This window comes from Equus asinus, chromosome 8, assembly GCF_041296235.1.
Source record: "Equus asinus isolate D_3611 breed Donkey chromosome 8, EquAss-T2T_v2, whole genome shotgun sequence".
Classification (NCBI taxonomy): domain Eukaryota; kingdom Metazoa; phylum Chordata; class Mammalia; order Perissodactyla; family Equidae; genus Equus; species Equus asinus.
The window spans coordinates 75,485,123-75,506,828 of record NC_091797.1 but is presented as its reverse complement, the minus strand read 5'-3'; the positions used below and the strand labels follow the sequence as shown (position 1 = coordinate 75,506,828).

Sequence of the window (21,706 nt, the reverse complement as noted above, 5' to 3'; positions counted from 1 at the left end):
CTTGGGGACCAAAGAGAGAGAATGAATAAGGGACTCTTCCCACATCCCCAGGAGGAGCCCCCAGGGAAGAGCTCTTACTGCACACTTTCCCTGCCTTCAAAGCAGAGAATACCCATGCCACCCGTGCTGCTCTGGGAACAGTGATGAGGCTCTCCTGGGTGGAGAACAGGGCATGGTGGTTTCCCTGGGGTTAAGGTAGCCATCTAGTGGACTCACAGTCAAAGAACTGATCCAGGCCGTGTAATTAAACTGCTGGGTGACCTTGGGCAGCAAGCAAATTACCTGTTCCCTCTGGTCCTGTTTCCCCATTTGTAAAATGGGTGGGTTTGTTGGGGTAGGATCTGGGAGGTTTACCCTCCGACCCTGTTAGTTGGTAGGAACCGTGCCAGATGGTTTTGAATACTAGAAGAAGAGACTCAATAAACCTCTCAAATCTAGGAGTGAATGAATTAAACTGATGGAGGGGTCAAGGTTCTGGAGATGCCAAACTGCTAAGAGAGCTATAAGGCTTCCCAGGTCATAAGGGCAGGTGAGGGGTCAAAGGTCGGGTTCCAGTCAAGCCGGAGAAAAGCCGGAAGTCCCAGATCCTGTTCACTCTGAGCTGGAGCTTCCAGCCACGTGACTAAACCTCCCAAGACCGAGCTTCAGCACCGGGAGAGGGTGGGGTTTGGGGCTCCCCAATGGCAGTGCGGGTGTCCTTCCACCACAGCCAATCAACGCAGGGAGACGGTAAAATTTAAACGCCCTCCCACCCCCTCCACCAGGACCTGTCCCTACAGCGTTGGTACAAAGTGCCGCCGCTCGCCCCGCCCCCGCCCAGGAGGCGGGGAGGAGGGCGGGCTTTCCCCGCTGAGGTCGCCTATCACGGCGGGCGGCCTGAGGAGAGGCGGGCGGCGGCGCCAATCAGGGCGGCAGCCGGCGCTCGGCGGAGCAGTTGGCTACAGTTGTTGCAACTTTTTTCGAAAGCCGCGTTTCCCGGGAGATCCTAGGCGGTGACCGAGCCAGGCTATGGCTAGAGGTATCTGCCCAGGTGGCCAGCTCCGGCCGACAGGGGTGGGGGGGCGTCTCCCTGGAGGAGGGGCCGGGGTAGCGGGAGAGGCGGGAAGGCGCCCTCCTGCAGGCTGCTCCGACTGAGCGCGGGGACCGGGAAGGGGGGAAAGGGGGGCTGCGGAACCTTCCCCGCCTCCCGTCCCGTCCCCCCCCCCCCGCTGCTCTCCCCCTCCCTCCCCTCTCCCGAAGCCTCCAGAAACCTCTCCCACTGCCGTGCCTCGGTTTCCCCTCTCTAAAGTATGGGCAACTGTTGGCCTGCCTCTCCAGAGGCAACGTGTCCATATGTCAAAGCTGTTTGGAAACTAAAGCACAGGGCACCTCCAGGGAATGGTTGCTATTGATACACAGAGGAGGGAGGGTGAGGCTTCGCCTGCTTCGGTGCGGGGTGCTCTCTCTCGTTGGGAAAGGAGGCGACCCCGAGGCGAGGGCGCTGGTCGGTAACCTACGTCTGGGCGAGCGCGTGGGAGTGGCGCCTTCCTTCCCTCCCCACGCCCTGAGTCAGTCAGCGGCCCCGCTGGCTCACTTTGGGGTGAGATGGGTCTCCTGGCATCTCCCGGGGCGGCCCTTCGTCTCCTGCCTACGGGAGATGGCTTGGGTGGGATTGGACAGCCGCGGGAGGCGATGTCCGGGCCTGAAGCCCTTTGCACACTCAGTTTGCTGTCAGGACAGTAAGACCTACGTTATGCGGCAAAGTGATCTCCAGCCGCTAGTCATTCCAGCCGCTGTGTCTCCTTCATGTAAAAACTTGAGCGGGACGGTTGTGTGGAATTATTATTTAAAAAATATATAACTTGAGGTTTTACATCTTTCTCAAAATCCCAAGGCATTGCATGTTAGTCGGAATTTCCTTTAATGCAGTATGCTCCCTACAGCAATAATAATGAATAAAGTAAGGACTCACTCAGCAAATATTTATTGGGCTGGGCCCCTTTGTTTTCAGGCCCTGCACCCAGTTGCATCATTTATTCTCCCAGCATCCCTTTAGGGTCTTTTGGGACAAGACATACCCAGATTCTGATTAAGAAATGAGGCATAGTGAACTTCAAGTTAAGGAGCTTTATAACCTAATCCACAGAGAAAATTAAGACAAATATTTTCAGATAAGCGTTAAGCATTTAAAAATATACTTAACAGTATCTGACAAATCTTAATAAAATTATGCTTCCCTGGTTCATTTTTCCCATCATAGCAAAATATTTAAACTACCTATTTCAACTGTACTGCATTTGGAAGAAAAAATAGCTTGCTTTAATTAATCTATGGGGGGAAATGAAACTAAGCACTTTGCCATTGAAATACTTAATATGGACAAATAATAATTACCATTGAGGGTCAGGCACTTTATTATCTCAGTTAATCTTTACAAATTGTTGTTCCCATTTTTCAGAGGTAGAAGCTGAAGTCCAGAGTCACTGACCAGACTCTGGCCATGCTGTGTCATTGCTTGTTCCACTCCACCTCCCTTAGCCAAAGCGGAGACAAATTTTCCAGCTTCTTCCATGGCAGGCTTACAAATCACCTTTGTAATTTATTGGTTAGTGATTCTGACTGTCTCACTTGACCCCTAAACTTGTAGTTACTTATTTCATAAGGCTTTATTACTATTGAAAATTATTAAATTGAGCATTTAGTGTCATAAATATCAAATCATTTACTGTACTTCAAATGAAGGATCAGTCTTTTTCTTCTAGAAAAGCAGGCTTTGTTCCAAACTTGTAGTTCACTTTGAGAGCCCCGCTGGGTTACATGAACAAAATGTTCAGGTATCAGGGAACTCCTCTCTGGTTTTGGAGCTTTACAGTCATGTAAATGTTTTCAGCCTCGACTATATTAGTTTGAGGAGGATTGGTCCATCTGCCTTTCTCCATCTCTGCTGCCATTGTTGGATGGCTCCCAATTGATCTCCCTCTTTCTACTTTTACCATCTCCCGTTTATTATCCTTTAGCAGCTAGAGTGGTCCCCAAAACACAGATTTTTATCATGTGAGCCTCAGTACTCCCTCCTCCCCCAACCTCCCCATTGCTCTTAGGATTAAATCCATAATCCTCACCAAGGCCTATAGGGCCCTACTGACCCCTCTGGCCTCACCGAGCTCCATCTGTCTTTATGTTCACTGTTATGTCCTTAGCACAAGGCCTGGAACAAAGTAGGTATTCAATAAATGTTTGTGGAATGAATGAATTGCTATTTTAGTGTCTGACTTCAAAGGAAGCAATACACATTCTTTATGGTGAAGCACCTCAGACAGCAGAACTGGGTTCAGATCCCAGCTCCATCATTACCTTCGTCTTGTAACTCTTAGGCAAGTGACTTGTCTTCCCTGAGCTTCAATTCCTACATCTGTGAAATAGGAATAGTACAGATTTAGTATGATTGGGAAGGTTAAATTCAATAATGCATTATTACAGGGCCAGACATAGTAACATAGTAAACATTCCCGAAGTGTTAGCTATTAGTATCATTGCTGTTGAATCCTATTTCTCTGAGATCCTGGGCAACATTAAGAGTTTTTATTTCTGCTGGTGGGTTTATTTATTTATCTGTTTATTTGAGGAAGATTAGCCCTGAGCTAACATCTGCCACCAATCCTCTTTTTTTGCTGAGGAAGACTGGCCCTGAGCTAACATGTGTGCTCATCTTCCTCTACTTTATATGTGGGACACCTGCCACAGCATGGCTTGACAAGTGGTGCATAGGTCCGCGCCTGCGATCTGAACTGGTGAACCCTGGGCTGCCGAAGCAGAATGTGCAAACTTAACTGCTGCACCACTGGGCCAGCAGCTATTTATTTTTTAATTACTATTTTTTTTTTTGCTGAGGAAGATTCGCCCTGAGCTAACATTTGTGCCAATCTTCCTCTATTTTTTATGTGTGTCACCACCACAGCATGGCTGATGAGTGGCATAGGTCTGCGCCCAGGAGCCAAACCTGTGAACTCCGGGCCACTGAAGCAGAGCGTGCTGAACTTAACCACTACACCATGGGGCCTGCCCTGGTTATATTTATTATATGCATATGAACAGCTCATGTACAGAGAAAGGAAAGACTATTTTGAAACTTATACCGAATGATTTATATCACATATTCTAGGTACTAGAGCTGCAGAGTTGGGAGGAATGAGTGCTGGATTTGTATTTTAGTGTATCCCTTGCATTTGAAGGCTACCATAGAGAAAGCTATGGCCATGAGCATGTGTGTATAGTGTGTGGGGCGGTGTTAAAATAGTATGGGAAGTGGACAAGATGATCTGAGTGGCTGCTTCCTGCTCCCAAACTATGATTCCCACAATAGTTTGGCAACAAACCCCAAACTTCCTCTGCCCGTCAGGTGTAACAGACACTGTTTCACGTGGCTCGGCCTGGGTGTCAGAGGGTCACTTTAGAATCTCTTTCATTCTCTGCATAGTCTCTTGGGTATTCAAATGGGCTGAGTACCCTACCCCACTGGAGTTACTGGTTGAGGTGGGGACTTGGGGTAGGGTGGGGGGTTCCCCAGTCCTGCCCGGAAGGATGCTAAAGCATGAGCTGGTTGGGGAGGCACTGTCCTAAGCGGTGCCCTGCTGTGTAATCCTACTCAGTCTTATCCCTTCTAAGGAGAGGCAGCTACTTAAAGTGACAGCTATTTGTTTATCTGTGGATGTTGGGGGGTGCTCCGGGTGGGTGATAGAATTCGAGTTACTTGGTTTTTATCCATGAGGTTGCTGAGGCCTAGACTGGGCAAGTGACTTGGCCATGGTCACAAAGAAGCTCTGAGGCAGAGGTAGGGAGAGAATCTAAGTCCTTGCCTCCCAGGCCATGACTCAAACAGCAAGAGCTAGACGCCCCAAGGTGTCTTGTTTGCATCTATGACTCTGCACAAATACTGTGACTCTTTGGCTATGGGCCCTCAAACCCCAATGCCTCCAGCATAGTGGCGCAGGGCAGTGAGCTCTGCTGAGACAAGACACCAGGGTGCCTGGAACCCCCGCCTACCAAGGACATTTTCTCATGGGGGGGAACAGGAGAACGGGGTGACTTGCTAAACCCTTCTGCAACGCTCGTTTCTTTAATCTCATCAGTAATTGGGAAGGGTAGTGGCTGGGAGTGTAGGCTCTGGGGTCAGTTGGCCTGGAAATGCATTTCTAGTTCTGAGAACTTGGCCAAGCTCCTCACTTCTCTGAGCCTCCGTTTCCCAGTCTGTAGCAAAGAGATAATAATGGTGTGTGCCTTCATAGGGCTGTCATGAGGTTCGAGTGAGATAACTTAGGCAAGAGAAGCTCCCAGCAAAGTTACCATTGTAACTGGTGGATCTGTCTCCCCAGGCCCTGTACCGGTCGTGTGCAGACCGCCTGGGTTTGACGCCTGATCCCATCACTTTCTAGTTCTGTGGCCTTGGGCAAGCCCCTGCATCTCTCTTGAGCTTCAGTATCCTCAGCTTAAACGGGTTTGCCACAGTACCTGCCCCCCATGGGTTTGCCGGGAGGATTGAATGCCCTTAAAACGCTCCGTGAGCACAGCTTCGGGCACACAGGAAGGCTCTCGCCTGTCGCGTTCCCCGCTGCGGCTTGCGCCTGGCACGGACGGGTCTCCCAAAATACTCGTTGAGCCAGCGAGAGCAGGCGCCCGGCCGGCCGGCAGCCTGCTCTGTCATTATCGAGTTTCCCACCCCTTCCTCCCCGAGTGGCCGCGGCCGCGCGCGAGGGGGCGCGCCCGAGTCGGGATTCGTCGCGGCCGCCAGGCCCGCCCTTTCCTCCCCTCCCCTCCCCTCTCCTCCCCTCCCCTCCCCCCGAGCCTCGCGGCGCCGCCCCTGCCAGCCCCTCCCGGGCCGGGAGCCGGACGGTGGGCGGCGGCGGCAGCGGCGGCGGCGAGCGGGCGGGCCGCGGAGGACGCGCCGCCTGCGCTCCCTCCCTCCTGCGTCCTCGGTCCCGGGCCGGCCGGGCTGCCGCGGCGCGCGGGTCCGGGCCCTGCTCGCAGGCCATGGGGGAAGGGGGCGCCGTGGGGCGCCGCCGGCCCTTCCCCGGGGCGCCGCGGCGGCGCTGGTGGCGGCGGCAGCAGCAGCAGCAGCGGCAGCGGCAGCGGTGGTGGCCGGGCCGCGGCGGCGGCGGCGGCGGCGAGAGCGAGGGCGCGGGGCGCGCCGCCATGGGCCTGGCCGGGCTGCAGGTGGGTGTGTCGGGCCCGGCCGCGCGGGGGGCGGGCGGCGCGCGGGGCCCGGCCGGGCCGGGCGGCGGGAGGGCGACTCGGGCCCGGGCCCGGGCCGGGCCCGGCCGGCCGGCTCCAGCCTCCGCGCGGCGCGGGCGGCCCGCCACCGCCGGGCCCTCGGAACATGGCTGCGGCGCCCGGCCCGGGCGGCCCCGCTCCCCGCCCCGCCGCGCCCTGAGCGCCCCCTCCCCCGCTTCCCCCGGGTCCCCCTCTCCAGGCAGGAAGATGTCCAAGCCCCGCGCGGTGGAGGCGGCGGCGGCGGCGGCGGCGGTGGCAGCGACGGCCCCGGGCCCGGAGATGGTGGAGCGGAGGGGCCCGGGGAGGCCCCGCACCGACGGGGTAAGCAGGCACCCTCTCCGCACTCACTCGGCGCGCCCCAGGGGCCGTGCGGCCCGGCGCCCCCGCCAGCCCCGCGCCGCGAGCACGTGGGCGCCCCCCCCAGGCCCCCGCCCGCGGCCCCGGGGCGGGGGTGCGGCCCGGGCGCCCGGCCCGGCTGCTTCCTTTTCTGCTGCCTGCCTGGGAGTGGCGTCCACCCTCGCTCCGCCATGACCCTGGCAATATTTGACCTCGGAAAAGTTTGTGTCTTTATGGCATTTCCACACCCCGAGACCCAGTTCCCCCGGAGGTGGCTGCCTTCCCAGGGTGTCCGGGGCCTGCCCGGGTCCCTCGGAGGGGGGTCGTAGGTCTCGCTGACTTGGTGCTTAATGGTTCACCAGGCAGAAGGGGCCTAGCAGTGTTTCTGGGAAAGCCGTCCTCCTTTCTGTGCTTACTCAGAGGAGAGGCCCCACACCCAGGGACACCAGCAGTGACCTGGACCGCCCCACTGGCTTGGGTACCCTCCTGTTAATGCCAAGATGCCGTTAGCAATAGAGTGACCACCCATAGGCTCTGCTTTTGTCAGCTCTTCACCCCACCCCCAGTTACCCTGGGAGAATTCCCCCAGCCGCAGTCCTGTCTGCAGTCCTGGGAGGCTGCTGGACGGCATTGATTTGAGAGGGACCCGGCTTGGGCCACAGAAGGCTCAGGCAGTAATGATAGGTCCTGCCAAGTGACCTCAGGACCAGAAAGTGGTTAATCGGGTTCCCCCAGGCCTGTTTCTGTGCCCGAGGCCCTGCCACTCGTGCCAGGGGAGTTAGCTCCTGCACAGAGGCCAGCCCTTCAAATTCCAGATTTGTTTACTCTGGGTCATTCTGACCTCCCTGCTACTGGTAGGTTGTCTCCTTCTTATATAGATCTCTGTGTCCAGCTGGTTCTCCTGCTGGCCAGATGTCTCCTTAGTGACTGGAATTAGAGACCACATGTGTTCTGGAAACATCTGACTTGGACCTGGGAGATTCTAACCCTTCTGCTGCTCTCCAGGGGCTGGCATCCCCCTGGTATCCCAGTTTTTGAGAGATGATGTCTATTTTTTGTCTTTTGTATTCTGGTTGTTCCTTCTCTGCGTAAATGCTATGGGATCTTCTTCAAGCCTCTTTCAGAATATGCATTTGTCGTTTTAGGAGAATGTATTTACCGGGCAGTCAAAGATCTATTCCTACATGAGCCCGAACAAATGCTCTGGAATGCGTTCCCCCCTTCAGGAAGAGAACTCAGTTGCACATCATGAAGTCAGATGCCAGGGGAAGCCATTAGCCGGAATCTACAGGAAACGAGAAGGTAAGCCTCTGAAATGGCCCTCTTCTGACCACAGCTGCTCACGTTGCAGAAGCCTCTGACTTCCATAATAATGCATAAATATTAAATTTTTATCGAGCCTCTTAAACCCAGGTTCCGAAGGTTTGAACATGTTCTGTCTTGCTGCTAAGAACACAGACGGAGGGGAAAGGGTGGCCTGGCCCAGGGCGTGTCCCGTGTGGTCTAACAGGTTCTCCCTGCTTTCACAAGAGTTAGTATGTGCTTTAAGCTTGATTGTCTTGCCAGGTTGCAAAACAGTGCACCTGACCTGCAGGTAAAGAGGCTCACAAGTGCCCACAGTGCAGCAACAGTGAGCCTGGGTTGTATAGACCAGGCGCTCGCAAAGCTTGCAATCCTTGCTGTGTTCTGTGAACGCAGGCAACTGACTTCCTTCCCTTTTTTGAGCTGGCCTTGACCTTATTTCTAAACTTCTTTTTCACTCAAGTGTTCAGTGCTGCTCTCTAAAGCAGCATGCTCCATGATGAGATTTGGAGTTAAAATATTGAACAAGAAGATACACCTTTCTTGAAAATTCTGTCTGGTCCTGCTAAACAAGCTGAAGCCTCACAGAAGTTTTGCTCTAATTCAGATATTCCCTTTTAAAGTGGCAGTGGGGAGTGTGAGCTAACCCAATTCACCAGGCTTCCTTCTAATTAAAATTTGCTTTAAAGAAGCAGAGCTCAGGCTGCCAGCAGCTCCATACAAGGAAGCCTCGTGTTCATGAACAGAAATGCCATAAGTGATGGTTTAGCCCAACCTCTGGGGCCAGACCTGAGAACCAGGGGCGAGGAAGCCCGGAGCCAGGGGCAGGAGCCAGCCCTCGGCCTGAGTCCCCTGGTGCACAGGGCGATACTATGTCAGTCGGTCATCACATGACTTGGGTTCTAATCCTAGCTCTGCCCCTTACAGGGAGGAGGCTTGGGCCAGTTGCTCCTGTTTTCTGAGCCCCAGTTCTCCCATCTGTAGAGCGGGAGAGAGAGGAGCCCGACCTCGCAGGGCTCTTCTAAAGGTGACTTACAGCACAGATGCACGAGCGCTTTGTGAAGTGCTCCCTCCCGGGAGCCCTCCCTGCGCTGGACTGCGAGGGTCGCTGCCTGCTCCTCCCTGCACTGGCAGCACTTAGGGTAGCACCCTCCCCTTAGGGCCTGGGGAGGGGGTTCTCCCTAAGTGGTAGTCAGGCAGTCTCATCCCTTCTTGAATGGGGCAGCATGTAAATTGTCCTGAATGGTGACATGGCACATAAACTAGCTTGTTGGGCTCATAGTGTTACTCAATGACAACAATTAGAGTTTGGGGCCAGGTATACTTTGGAGGAGGGCCAGGCTCTTGTCTTTGCTTCTCCACCTTTTCTCTGCCTCGACGCAGACTGACGTGACAGCTGACATTCATGGACACCACACACTCCTAGGGTTTTGTATGACGTCCCAGCCATGACTCCCTCTCATTCTTCTCAATAAGTCATGTAAGGGGGTGAGAACAGTCTGGATGGGTTCTACTGTATTTATTTATCTTTCTCTCTTGTTTATTGAGATATAAATCACGTATCATAAAGTTCACCATTTTAAAGTACACAATTCAGTGGTTTTTAGTGTATTCACAGGTGTGTGCAACCATCACCACTAATTCCAGAACATTTCATCACCCCCAAAAAGAAGCCCATTAGCAGTCACTCCCCATTCCTCCTCCCCTCACCACAGGCTGCCACTCTTCTACTTTCTGTCCCTATGGATTTGCCTATTCTAGACGTTTTGTATAGATAGAATCGTACACTATGTAGTCTTTTGTGTCTGGCCTCTTCACTCAGCATCATGTTTATGAGGTTCATCTATGTTGTAGCATGTGTCATTCTTTTTTTGTGGCTGAATAATATTCCATCATGTGGATATACCACATTTTATTTACCCATTCATCAGCTGATGGACGTTTGGGTTGTTTCCACTTTTTATCTATTATGAATAAGCTGCTACAAACATTCATACTCAGATTTTTGTGTAGACATGTGTTTTTAATTCTCTTAATAGATGCCTAGGGGTAGAATTGCTGGGTCATATGGTAACTCTATGCTTAACTTTCTGAGGAACTGCCAAACTCTTTTCCAAAGGGACTGCACCATTTTGCATTCCTACCAGCAACGTATTATTTACTTATTTTTAAAAAGTAAATCATTTTTTTAAACAAAGTGAATAGTCCACCAACACTGGTGCTCCACAACTATGTTTAGTAACAAATTATTTGCGATGTCCCTCACAACACACTGAGCAGTGTCCGGGCACCGTGCTGAGAACACAGTGAATGCCGGGCTTTGGTCTTGTTAGAAGAGGCAAGTTGTTTTAGAGTCTGCAGTGAAGTGTGCCCAGCAGCTCCTGGGGATGAGGTTCGGCTTTGTTGCCTTACTCCTGTCCATCAATTCTGGCCCACTGTTTAGGAACTGAGCTTTTTTTCCCGGGGTCTGAAGCCCAAGTCCTGGAAGCCATCGACACCCAGTATTGCTGTCTGGGGTGCTTCTGCTTCAAGGGCTCTCCCTTCAAGGTGCAGAAGGCCAGATGTGTTAATTAACTAGATGCGAGGAATCCTTTCACAACGTATGGGTGTATCAAATCATCAGGATGTACACTTTAAATATCTTAGAATTTTATTTATCAATTATATCTGAATAAAACTGAAGGGAAAAAAAAGATGCAGAAGACCAATAGCTCTGCCCAGTGTCTGGGTCTAAAGCCAGATGCTTTTTCTGTGATCTCTGCTGGTGGGCACCACGCTGAACAGGCCCAGGGCACTGCTGCCCGACACACCCGTGAGCTTCTCAAAGCCTGTCTTAGAATGCGGCTGACGGTCTAGGAATCGGGAGACCAACGGTCTAGAATAAACCTGTCTTTCTCCACCCTCTGCCTCCAGAGAAAAGAAACACTGGGAACGCAGTTCGAAGCACCATGAAGCCCGAGGAACAGAAGATCAAAGACGCCAGGAGAGGTCCCCTGGCACCTTTTCCAAACCAAAAATCTGAAGCAGCAGAACCTCCAAAAACTCCGACCTTGTCTTGTGATTCTCCCAACGCAGCCGTCGGCAAGCAAGCCCTCAAAAAGCCCGTCAAGGGCAAACAGGCCCCCAGGAAAAAGTAAGTGCCTCCTGCGCCCTCCTCTCAGCACAGAGCAGGCTGGTTCCTCTGCGCCCAGTGAGGCCTGCTCAGTGCCGCCTAGGGTTAAGCGGTCTGCCAGCTCAGCCTCTCATTAAGGCTCAGCTTCCTTGAGTCACCACCAGTGACACCATTATTTGTTAGCATCTCAGTCTGGCATGGGTCCAGAGCTGCAGAGCCCCCCTCCCCCCCAGAGAAGGCAGCCTGCCTTTGACACACTCTCTGAGGCCCCTGTGGGTAGGCCAGCCTATGTGACCACAGGCCACAGTGGACAAGGGTGTTTAAGTGACCTCCTTTCCAAGGAGCCACCTCCTACGGATTTGTGTGCCTCCTGGATGTGAGTGGGGTTTCAGCGCTAATGTTTGTTTTCTCCTCTTCCTTTCCTACCCCAGAGCTCAAGGAAAAACACAGCAGAATCGCAAACTCACGGATTTCTACCCTGTGCGAAGGAGCTCCAGGAAGAGCAAAGCCGAGCTGCAGGTAGAGTCACTTGGTTTCAATTCTGGCTCTTGGAGGGCACGGTTGCCCAGTGGGCAGTGCTTGGCATGCACAATCTGACCTTTGTCATCTTGGGGCAAGTCCCTTTGCCTCTGTGGCCTTGGTATTCTCCTTGGTCTCATGGGGATTGTCACGATGCTTGGGGTCCTCTGTGAAGGAGCCTTGTAACCTGTAGCACATGGCATGGAAAGTCAGGAGTTACGGTAAAGGCGGCTTTTCCAGGACCTGTGGGCAGGGCCACTGGAGCCTAGGACCGTGAGGAAGGCTGCATGTTCTTTCAGAGGCTTGTCTGTCTACCGTCTAGAAGTTCCCATGTGTGTCCTGAGGTGGTAAAGAGCAGTGGCTTGGGAGCCATTTACTGGCCTTATGACCTCAGGTCAGTATTTAACTGCTCTGCGCTTCGTGCCCTGTCTGTAAAATGGGATAATCGTACCATGTGAGGTTGTTGGGAGGATTAAATGCCTCAAAGCACATAGAATGCTCGGAAGTGTGCTTAGCGCACTGTCATGCACCAGTTAACTCTTACCGTGGTCACCGTGGCTTCCCCAGTGTTGTCGCTTCCTGAGGCTCCTCTGCTCTTCCCCACCCCCCACCCTCCCTAGGGACATGGGAGGCCTCTGCCCGCCGGCTGCTGTTGTGTTTGCAGAGGGCTAAGCTCCACAGCGCCAGTCAATATTGGTGCAGTGAGCTGTGATTGCTGCCTTTCTGTTAAGGAGCCCAGGGCGTGGCCGGCCCCGCACCCCGGGCTGCCTCCCTGCTGCCTCCCAGGGGTGTCTGGCCAGCCCCTCTGCTTTCCCAACCCCTAAAGTGACCTCAAGGCTGAGGAGCAGTGCTCAGGATTGCCGCCCCCGCAGAGGAGGGGGACCCCGTCCTGTCCGTGTTAGCGTCCCAGCCCACAGAGACTCCCCCCACACTGGACAGGTTAAAGCTGTAGATAGATATGGCGATCCAGTATTCTGTTTCTTTTTTTCCTTTGAATCGATGAGGCTTCATTTAAAAAAACAAAAAAAGGGCCCCATTCCTCCCCCCGCGCCCCCCCCCCCCCCAGAGAAGCTTTGGCTTTATTTCCTTAGAAAGGCAGCGTCTTTTGGCCAAGAACGAACTGTTATAAAATGTTTGCCTGCAGTGGAGGCTGTGCTGGGTCACTCTTCCAGACAGCACTGCAGAGGGCAAGGCCGTGCCAGGCCCCAAGACGCCTCCCCGGGGCCGTGCGGTGCCCACACGGAGCGTGGGGGGGTCACCAAGGGCCACCGTGGGCTGTGGGGGCAGCTGAGTGTGGCTTTTTAACTAAAGAACAAGGGCTTTTCTGTCTGGAGGCGTGAAGGCCGCGGTGGGGCGTGAGCCGGGCCGAGCGTCTTGCAGATGAGCGGGAGGGAGTGGACGCCCACCTCCCCGAAGCAGGGTCTGCGGCCCAGCATGGCCCTCTCTGTCACGGGACGATGAGCCAGTTGTGGGGCACCAGGCTGCACCCCCGCTTGTGTTGGCTCTGCTGAGGGAACACCAGGGCCAGGTGGTCACTGGCCAGGGTGATGGGGCTGTGCTGGCCTGGGTGGCGTCTCCTGGCGGCACAGGTGAAGCCCTAGGGCGGGACCCCGGGACCTCCTCTGAGGGGCAAGGCCAGTCCTGACCTGATGGCCCTAGTGGGCTGGCAGAAAGCGAGGCTCAGTCGGGCGGGCTTGGGAGAGGGCTGTGGGTGGCCAGAGTGAAGTGGAAATGAAAGGTCTGCGGGTGCCTCGTTGTGTCTGGAGACAGTGGGTGGGGCCGCATCCAGGTCCAGGGCAGGAGGGTGGAACCTGGGGAGCCTGGCTGCGAAGTGGGTGACAGCCAGCCCTGGGGCGGGGACTGTGCCTGTTGGCAACGCCCTGGCTTCCTCATCCCCAGCCCAGCCCCCCCCCCCCCCCCATGCTGAAGCGCAGAGCTGCCTGCTCATTCCTCTCGGGAATGTCTTCCATCTGTCCCCTCCTTCCTCTTCGCAGCCCTCGCCCTAATTCAGACCTGCTCACCTCCCACTCGCTGCCTCCCGGCCCCTGGGGCTGCTGTGGCGTTCCCAGTAGGAAGACCCGAGCTGGTTGCTTGCATGCCCAGACCCTCGAGCCCCCAGGGTGAAACTCGGGCACTTCGGCTCTGCACGTGGGGCATCTGCCTGGTGCAGCTCTCAGCTCGTCTCCGAGCCACCTTCACTCCCGGCGGGAGAGCCCCCTGTCACCTACCCCAGTTTTCCCATTTACATACTTGTCCTCACTGGTCTCTGCACACTTGTGATCATTAATTATTCAGCAAGGTGGGGGGTGCTGTGTGTCGTTGCCGTGAGTTCTTACTATGTGCCAGACACTGTCCTAGGCCAGGAGACCCCACAGTGAACAGATCAGGCCCCTGTACCCATGGAGCTTATCGTCAACTGGGGAGCAATTAACAACAACAACAACAAAAGAAAAACCAAAAGGCCAGGTAGTTTCGGAGGGCACTTTGGCATTAACTTAGAACAGTAGTCTGCCAGCGTGGCTAGGCTCAGGCTGCTTTAGCCGCTGTGACCAGGGAAGTCTGTCTGAGGAGAGCTCAGGAAGGGAGGAAGCAAGCCAGGCCGGTGCACTGGGGAAAGGGGAGGCCGGGCAGGGGACAGCGAGTGTGAAGGCCCTGCAGCAGGAGCCAGCCTGGCCTTCTGCGGGGCCAGCAGTGTGGCCGGAGGGTGGGAGCGAGGGCGAAGAGGGCGAGGAGGCTGGAGAGGCGGGGCCTGGGCCTGGGCCTGCGGAACCTCACGGGCCATCGGAAAAATGGATTTTATCCCAAGAGCAGTGGGAAGTTCCTGATAGGCTTTTGTCTTTCTTAAATGAACTTGTTACTTTGGAATCATTGTAGGCTTACCCAGGAGTTGCAAAGATAGTGCAGAACGCTCCCATAGGCCCTTCACTTGGTTTCCCCCACCGTTAACGTCTTACCTCTGGTACATTGGTCACAACTCAGGAGCCAACGCTGGTACTTGGCTCTTGAATAAACCTACTGGGAGGCTTTCAGCGGGGAAATGACATGATCTCACATTTTTAAAAGGCCCCTCTGGCTGCTGTGGAGAACAGTGAAGGGGGTGGTCAGAGTGGGAGCCAGGAGACCAGCAAGGCGGCTGTCCCACACGCCCGGGCAGGCGCAGGCGTGGCTTGGCTGGAAGGCGGTGGTAGAAATTGAGAGGAGGGGGCTGGATTTGGGGCTGTCGGGTGGGGGTCTTCTGTGGCGCCTGTAAACCCCTTGTAAGGTTGCAGAGACCTGGTCTCACTCACCACCATGCCCCCAACACACATTGCAGACATGCAATAAATACTTGTGGCCTGAGTGAGAAGGTCCCACATGGGCTGCAGGCTGGTTACGTTGGCTGAGGCGGTGTCCTGAGGCCTCGGTGGGGAGGGCTGAGCTCAGCTGAGTGTGGAGGGCTCTGCTGTCGGCACAACTCCCACCTGTGTGCCATCCTGTTGGCTGGGGGTTCACGCTGGGTTGGGACTTATGGTCTGTCTTTCTATAGCTCCCTCTGGCTCCCTAGAGTCCTGTGCACCCACAGAGTGGTGGGGCCAGGGTCAGGGATGGACAGAGTAATGGCGGTGGGGGGGAGGGGAGGTGCGGGCAGTGACCCTAAGGGACAGGTGAGATCTCGAGCGTCCATTCCTCTGTGGCTTCTCCGTTCAGGGTGCATTGACTCTTCAGGATGGGAGGCCCTCTTCTCTTCCTTGGCAACAGCTTCCGTGGAGATGTAGCTCAGAGATCCTAAAGTGAGACGTTTGCAGGGGCCGTCAGGAGGGAGAGATGTGGTGTGCCTGTGCCCTGATTTTTAAAGATTGACACCTGAGCTAACAACTGTTGTCCATCTTTTTTTTTTTTTCTGCTTTTTCTCCCCTAATCCCGCAAGTATATAATTCTGTGTGTGTGTGTGTATATATATATGTATTTTTTTTTTTGAGGAAGATTAGCCCTGAGCTCACTCCTGCCAATCCTCCTCTTTTTGCTGAGGAAGACTGGCCCTGAGCCAACATCCATGCCCATCTTCCTCTACTTTATACGTGGGACGCCTACCACATGGCTTTTGCCAAGTGGTGCCATGTCCGCACCCGGGATCTGAACCGGCAAACCCCAGGCTGCCAAGAAGCAGAACATGCGAACTTAACTGCTGCGCCACTGGGCTGGCCCCTGTATATATATTTTTTTTAGTTGTGGGTCCTTCTAGTTGTGGCATGTGGGACGCTGCCTCAACATGGCCTGATGAGCAGTGCCATTTCCGCACCCAGGATCCAAATCGGCAAAACTCTCGGCTGCCAAAGCTGAGCACACAAACTTAACCACTCAGCCACGGGGCCAGCCCCAGAGCCATGAGTTTTAAATATCAGCAGTTTAAATATTTTTTTAGAACACTGCATGGGCCAAACAACATAGCCGCAAGCCTAGTTCTGCCCTTGAGCTACCACTGTCTCCCTCCTGGGCCAGTTGAACCCCAGGTGGCAAATTGTCCACAACACACAGCTACCAAGTAAAGGGGGATTGGGACCTTAGGCATCCTTGGGGACTGATATCATGGAGACCAACTGTGAGTGACCCTGTGGGTGGCCCAGGCATCCGTTGCTACCCCAAGTGGCCCAGGAGCAAATGCTGATGTGCTGTTTTTCTTTCCTCCACCCAGTCCGAAGAAAGGAAAAGAATAGACGAATTGATTGAAAGTGGGAAGGAAGAAGGAATGAAGGTAAGGGGCAGCAGGGGCCCAGCATCAGGCTAAGGCTGTGTGGTTCCACTGTCCCTGATCCCGGGGCCAACAGCGGCTGCCATCGCTTTAACCCTTTAATGGTCACTGTGACCAGTCAGACTGTTAGGGTGTTGAGGCGCCATATACTAAGCTATGGTTAAGGGGGCGCCTCATGAAGGAGACGTGAGTGGGCTTCGTATGTGAAGGATTACCCTGGGGAAAGTTTTTAAAAATTGTGGTAAAATGCTTATAACATAGAATTTACCATTGTAACCATTTGAAAGTGTACAGTTCGGTGGCATTAAGTACATTCCACGTTCACAGTGTTGTGCAACCATCATCCCTGTCTAATTCCAGAACTTTTTCATCCTCCCAAACATCCTCCCTGTTCCCATGAGCAGTCACTCCCGTACCCTCCCCCGGCCACCACCAGTCTCTATGGATTTGCCAATTCTGGACATTTTGTATACGTGGAATCATAGAATGTGTAACCTGATGTATTTGGCTGCTTTCGTTTAGCATGATGCCTGGGGAAACCTTTAAAAGGAGAAACTAATAAATTTTCTCTGAACTCTCTTTTCCTGGGAAATGGCAATGCCCAGGAAATTTGCTTCTCTCAGTATATTTTGAACATGTTGGGTGGATGGGAGGGGAGTAACACTCCAAAGGGTGGCCAGATGGGTCTGGTTAGGACGCAGGAGTCAGAAAGCTTCAGTCTCCACTCACCTTCTGGGGGGATCTGAGCTTAAGTCTGGGCTCCTCAAACAAGCACCTCCAACTCCATTTATAGTGGAGTGAGGAGAAACCCAGGAGGGTAGATTATGGAATAAAGGAGAGACCCAGAACAATGGGTCCTACTGTTCCTCTGAAAAGGCCAAGTAAGTGGATTTGAGTCTGTGCTCCAGCACTTCCTAACTGTGTGGCCATGGACACTTGGCTCTGCCTCTCTAAGCCTGTTTTCTCATCTGCAAAATGGGGCAACACCAACCTAGCAGATCTCTCATGAGGATCCAGTCTAACAATGCTTTGCAAATGGGCACAAGGGGGCTTTTTGGGTGATGGATGTGGCAATAGTTACACAACTGTATCTGTTTAATAATACCCATCGAACTGTACATGTAAAATGAGTGAATTGTATGGCATACCTCAATAAAGCTGTTAGAAGAATGGTGTAAGCCCCAGGCACCCTGGAAGCCAGCCACGCACGGTGGCATCTGTTGCTGTTATAAACCAACCCTCTTTCTCGTCACCTCCCAACAGATTGACCTGATTGATGGCAAAGGCAGGGGCGTGATAGCCACCAAGCAGTTCTCCCGGGGCGAGTTTGTGGTGGAATACCACGGGGACCTCATTGAGATCACCGACGCCAAGAAGCGGGAGGCTCTGTACGCACAAGACCCCTCCACGGGCTGCTACATGTACTATTTTCAGTATCTGAGCAAAACCTACTGGTGAGTCCACCGGTGCTTCCAGTGGCTTTTCCTGCCCCAGCGGCGGTCAGGACGAAGGGCCGCGGGGAGCGTGCTGATCTTTCTGCTGCCCAGCTGCTTCTTTAGTTCTTGCTGCCTTTTTCCAAAGCTGTGATGCAGCTCTGCCCCTTCCCATTTTTACTATCTGGGATTGAGTGGTTCTGGGTGCCATCTCATCAGACAAGGAGAAGTGGACTCATTCCATGAGAGCCTGATCATTGGCTCACCTGGCCCCCCTCCCAGGGCATTTGGCCAGACCAGCTCTGGAAGTCTCTGACTGCTCCTTTCTCGACGTGGCAGTGGAGTTGATTGGATTTTTTAATAGACTTTATTTTTTTATTTTTTTAGATTGGCACCCGAGCTAACAACTGTTGCCAATCTTTTTTTTTTGTTCCTGCTTTTTCTCCCCAAAGCCCCCCAAGACATAGTTGTGTATTTTAGTTGTGGGTCCTTCTAGTTGTGGCATGTGGGATGCCACCTCAGCATGGTCTCATGAGCGGTGCCATGTCTGTGCCCAGGATCCGAACCAGCAAAACCCTGGGCCACCGAAGCAGAGTGCACAAACTTAACCACTTGGCCATGGGCCTGGTCCCTAGACTGTATTTTTTGGAACAGTTTTAGGTTCCCAGCAAAATTGAGTGGAAGGTACAGAGAGTTCCCAGATAGTCCCAGCCCCCACACCCACACAGAGTTGATTTTCAGTCATTTCTTTATTTTACAGAACCCCAGTTGCCTCACGGGCCTCCACAAGAGCCTTTTGCATTCCTGTCCACTCCCACCCCCGCCTCACATACCCCACCCACTGCCTCTCTGGGCTCTTAAAGATATGTTTTTTGAGTTGAATTGCTTCCCAAAGTTGTAGCTATAAATCGACTTGCCCCCAGAGTTGAGAGCAAGCTTGACTCTGGCTGGGTTCAAAAGCCTCTTCATCAATCTCACCCTCTGTTGCCCTCCCTCCCCGCCAGCGTGGATGCAACTAGAGAGACGAATCGCCTGGGAAGACTGATCAATCACAGCAAATGTGGGAACTGCCAAACCAAACTGCACGACATCGACGGCGTGCCTCACCTCATCCTCATCGCCTCCCGAGACATCGCGGCCGGCGAGGAGCTCCTGTACGACTACGGGGACCGCAGCAGGGCTTCCATCGAGGCCTACCCCTGGCTGAAGCATTAATGCACCGGCTCCCCACCCCCATGGACAAAGTGCCCTCAAAGGGAATTGATTTTTTTTTTTTTTTACACACTTAATCTTAGCAGATGACTTCAGATGTTTTTAAAAAGTATATTAAGATGCCTTTTCACTGTAGTATTTAAATATCTGTTACAGGTTTCCAAGGTGGACTTGAACAGATGGCCTTATATTACCAAAACTTTTATATTCTAGTTGTTTTTGTACCTTTTTTGCATACAAGTTGAACGTTTATGCTTCCCGTGCATGCAGTCAAAGACTCAGCACAGGTTTTAGAGGAGAGAATCGAACATGAACATGAACTAGGAAGCTGGGCGATGCTCCTGCCTCCAGCTGCAGAGCCAGGACTCCTCCCCACACCCCCGACGGGTGCGAGGAAGATGCTGCCTCCCGACGCCCTGGACGGGATGTTCCCAAGCTCTTGTTTTCCTGACGTCTCGACAGGCGCACATTGAAGTGTATGAATATTTTTTAAAAAGGTTTTGCAGTAAGCTAGTCTTCCCCTCTGCTTTCTCGAAAGCTTACTGACCCGGTGGCCCGTGAGCACGGGCCGGGCCTAGACTTACTCTTCCACAGGCTGCCGCTTTTCCGGGCACCTCGAAGCATCAGGGCGGGTAATAAAGTAGACGTGGGCAGGGAAAAGCATTGCTTACCTAGCCCTGCCGGGGCAGGGTTTCCTGAAACTGGGTTAATTCTTTATAGAAATGTGAACACTGAATTTATTTTAAAAAAATAATAAAAATCAAAAAAGAAAAAAGACAAAAAAAAAAAAGAAAAACCACAGAAAACAACTTACATGTATATAGGTCTTGAAGTGAGTGAAGTGGCTGCATTTTTTTCTTTTCTTTTTCTTTTTTTTTTTTTGTAGAAGAGATTTGAGATGGTACTCTATTCTAATCAAAAATAAAGTTTTGTAGTGGGACCAGAAATTACTTACCCGATCCCCTTCCCCAACCCCACCCGACCCCGATTCTGCTGGGTTCAAAGTTTCAGACCTGCTGTCAAGGCTGTCTGTCTGTCAGACCACCTGGTTTCCTTCCCTTGAAGATGCAGCCATGAACCGAGGGGTGAGCCTCCAAGCCCTGAAATGCAGGACCCCCATGCCGGCTGCTGGTGCTCAGGGGAGCGGGCAGGCCCAGCAGCCCAGGGATCCAGGCTAAGGCTGAAGTTTTCACCTCGACTGTGATGGCAGGAGGAGTAGGTAGCTGCCTCCTCCCTCCCAAAGGGGACCGATTCCCACTCTTAACCTGCAGCCCAGGGGGGCTGGGGCTCTGCGGCCAAGACCCAGGGCCTCCCACCCCCCGCGGCCCCAGGTAAATGTGAATGGAGACAGGCAATGAAAGCCTGTCCTCAACCTTGATGCCCCCAGGTCCCCACCCCCACCCACCCCCCGGCCTCATGACGGTGCTACCTAAGAAAGTCTTCCCCCGACCCCATACTTGCCTGGTCAGTGGTCAGCAAATTGGAGGAGGATCCGACGGGAGTGTGTTAATGTGAGATAAAATGTCTTGGTTGTACCTGTTTGTGGCTTAGCTTTGTATTTAAAAACAAAAAAAAAGGAAATAAACTTGAAAATTATTTGTCATCATAAAAATGAAACAAAAATTAAAATATTTATTGCCAGGCGAAACCACCTGTGTGTGTCTTCCTGTTTTTCACGAGGCGGAGGCAGAGAAGAGTGGGGCTGGAGTCTACAAAAGGGTCACATACTGGTGTGAGTCCAAGTTTCAACTGATGTCCTCCGAGGGGACAGTTTCTTTGTCTAACGAGGGTCACAGGCTGCTCGTGAAGATTAGAAGTTAATGCACATTGGCCCCTTAGAACAATGCCTGGTACGTAATCATAAATTTCGACCGATAGAATTGTCTAATTTACTGGACTTGAATCTGGGGTAGGTGTCTCAGAATCATCCACCATGCCTGCTTGTGCTGAAGTCCCTCCTACCCCCCCAGATCCCTGTCTTCACCACATGTCCCGCCACCTGCCCTTGAGAGGCTGTTAGTTCCCTCAGCCCTGGGCACGGGGCACTTGAGGCAGATTGGAACCGGGTAGAGTCCTCGCTTTAGCAGCAAAACATCAGTTCCAGCACCAGCTTTAAGCGTTTGTCAGCTGTGTCACCTCGGACAAATCACTTACCCTCTCTGAAATTTGTCCATCAAATGGGAACCCTCTTTACCCACCTGCCTTGCAGGAGTGTCCCAAGGATTCAATCGTCATGTATTTTTACATCCTCACCTTGGAGGGGACAGTGTGGCCTGGTGGCCAAGTGCTCAGCCCTGGAACAGAACATCTCGTTCCAGCCACCTAGCAGCTGTGTAACCTTGGGCAGGTTACCTAACCTCTCTGTGCGCCACTTTGTCCTCTATAACTTGGAGACATTCCCGTTGCTGGTGTCAGGGTCACTGTGAGGGTTAAATGAATTAATACATAAAAAGCACTAGTGTAGTGCCTTGCACACACACAATCCTCGGTAACCAATGTTCACTGTTACTAGGATTAAAAATTGGGGTGGTTTCTACCATTCACGGTTTACAAGTGCCCAGGGCTGACAGATAATAAGCACCTGGTGTTCAGTTGCTGTGTCTATTCGTTTTTTAGAGACGATTGCTACAGCAACCACTTCTGCTGCCTTCTGAAACCTGGCTGGAAAACTTGCTTCCGAGCCTGTTCCTGCCGGTGCTGGTGTGTAGATGGAAGCCTGCGGTGTGGGAGCAGCTGCAGCTCTGTTATCGGCGGCCACCCCATGCCCTGGCTCCCGGAGAAATGCTCCCAGGCCCTACCTTCCAGAACACCCATGCC

At 53.1% G+C, this 21,706-nt stretch overlaps 1 protein-coding gene across 4 annotated transcripts; it reads left to right on the top strand.

Annotated features, from left to right (window-relative positions):
* The first annotated feature begins 896 nt into the window (after positions 1-896).
* On the top strand, positions 897-19,815 carry KMT5A (lysine methyltransferase 5A). 4 transcript variants are annotated; one of them, XM_044776011.2, is made up of 8 exons: positions 897-1,018; positions 6,446-6,567; positions 7,728-7,884; positions 10,798-11,017; positions 11,428-11,515; positions 16,188-16,247; positions 17,508-17,698; positions 18,682-19,815. In XM_044776011.2, the coding sequence occupies exons 1-8, from the start codon at positions 1,009-1,011 to the stop codon at positions 18,890-18,892; spliced, it is 1,059 nt and encodes a 352-aa protein (XP_044631946.1). In that variant the 5' UTR covers positions 897-1,008; the 3' UTR covers positions 18,893-19,815. The 4 variants fall into 4 exon arrangements, with proteins under 4 accessions (XP_044631946.1, XP_044631949.1, XP_070372013.1 ...); XM_044776014.2 differs by lacking the exon at positions 897-1,018 and adding an exon at positions 5,832-6,189; XM_070515912.1 differs by lacking the exons at positions 897-1,018; positions 6,446-6,567 and adding an exon at positions 5,871-6,189 and having other exon boundaries at positions 7,809-7,884.
* The last annotated feature ends 1,891 nt before the right edge of the window (positions 19,816-21,706 follow it).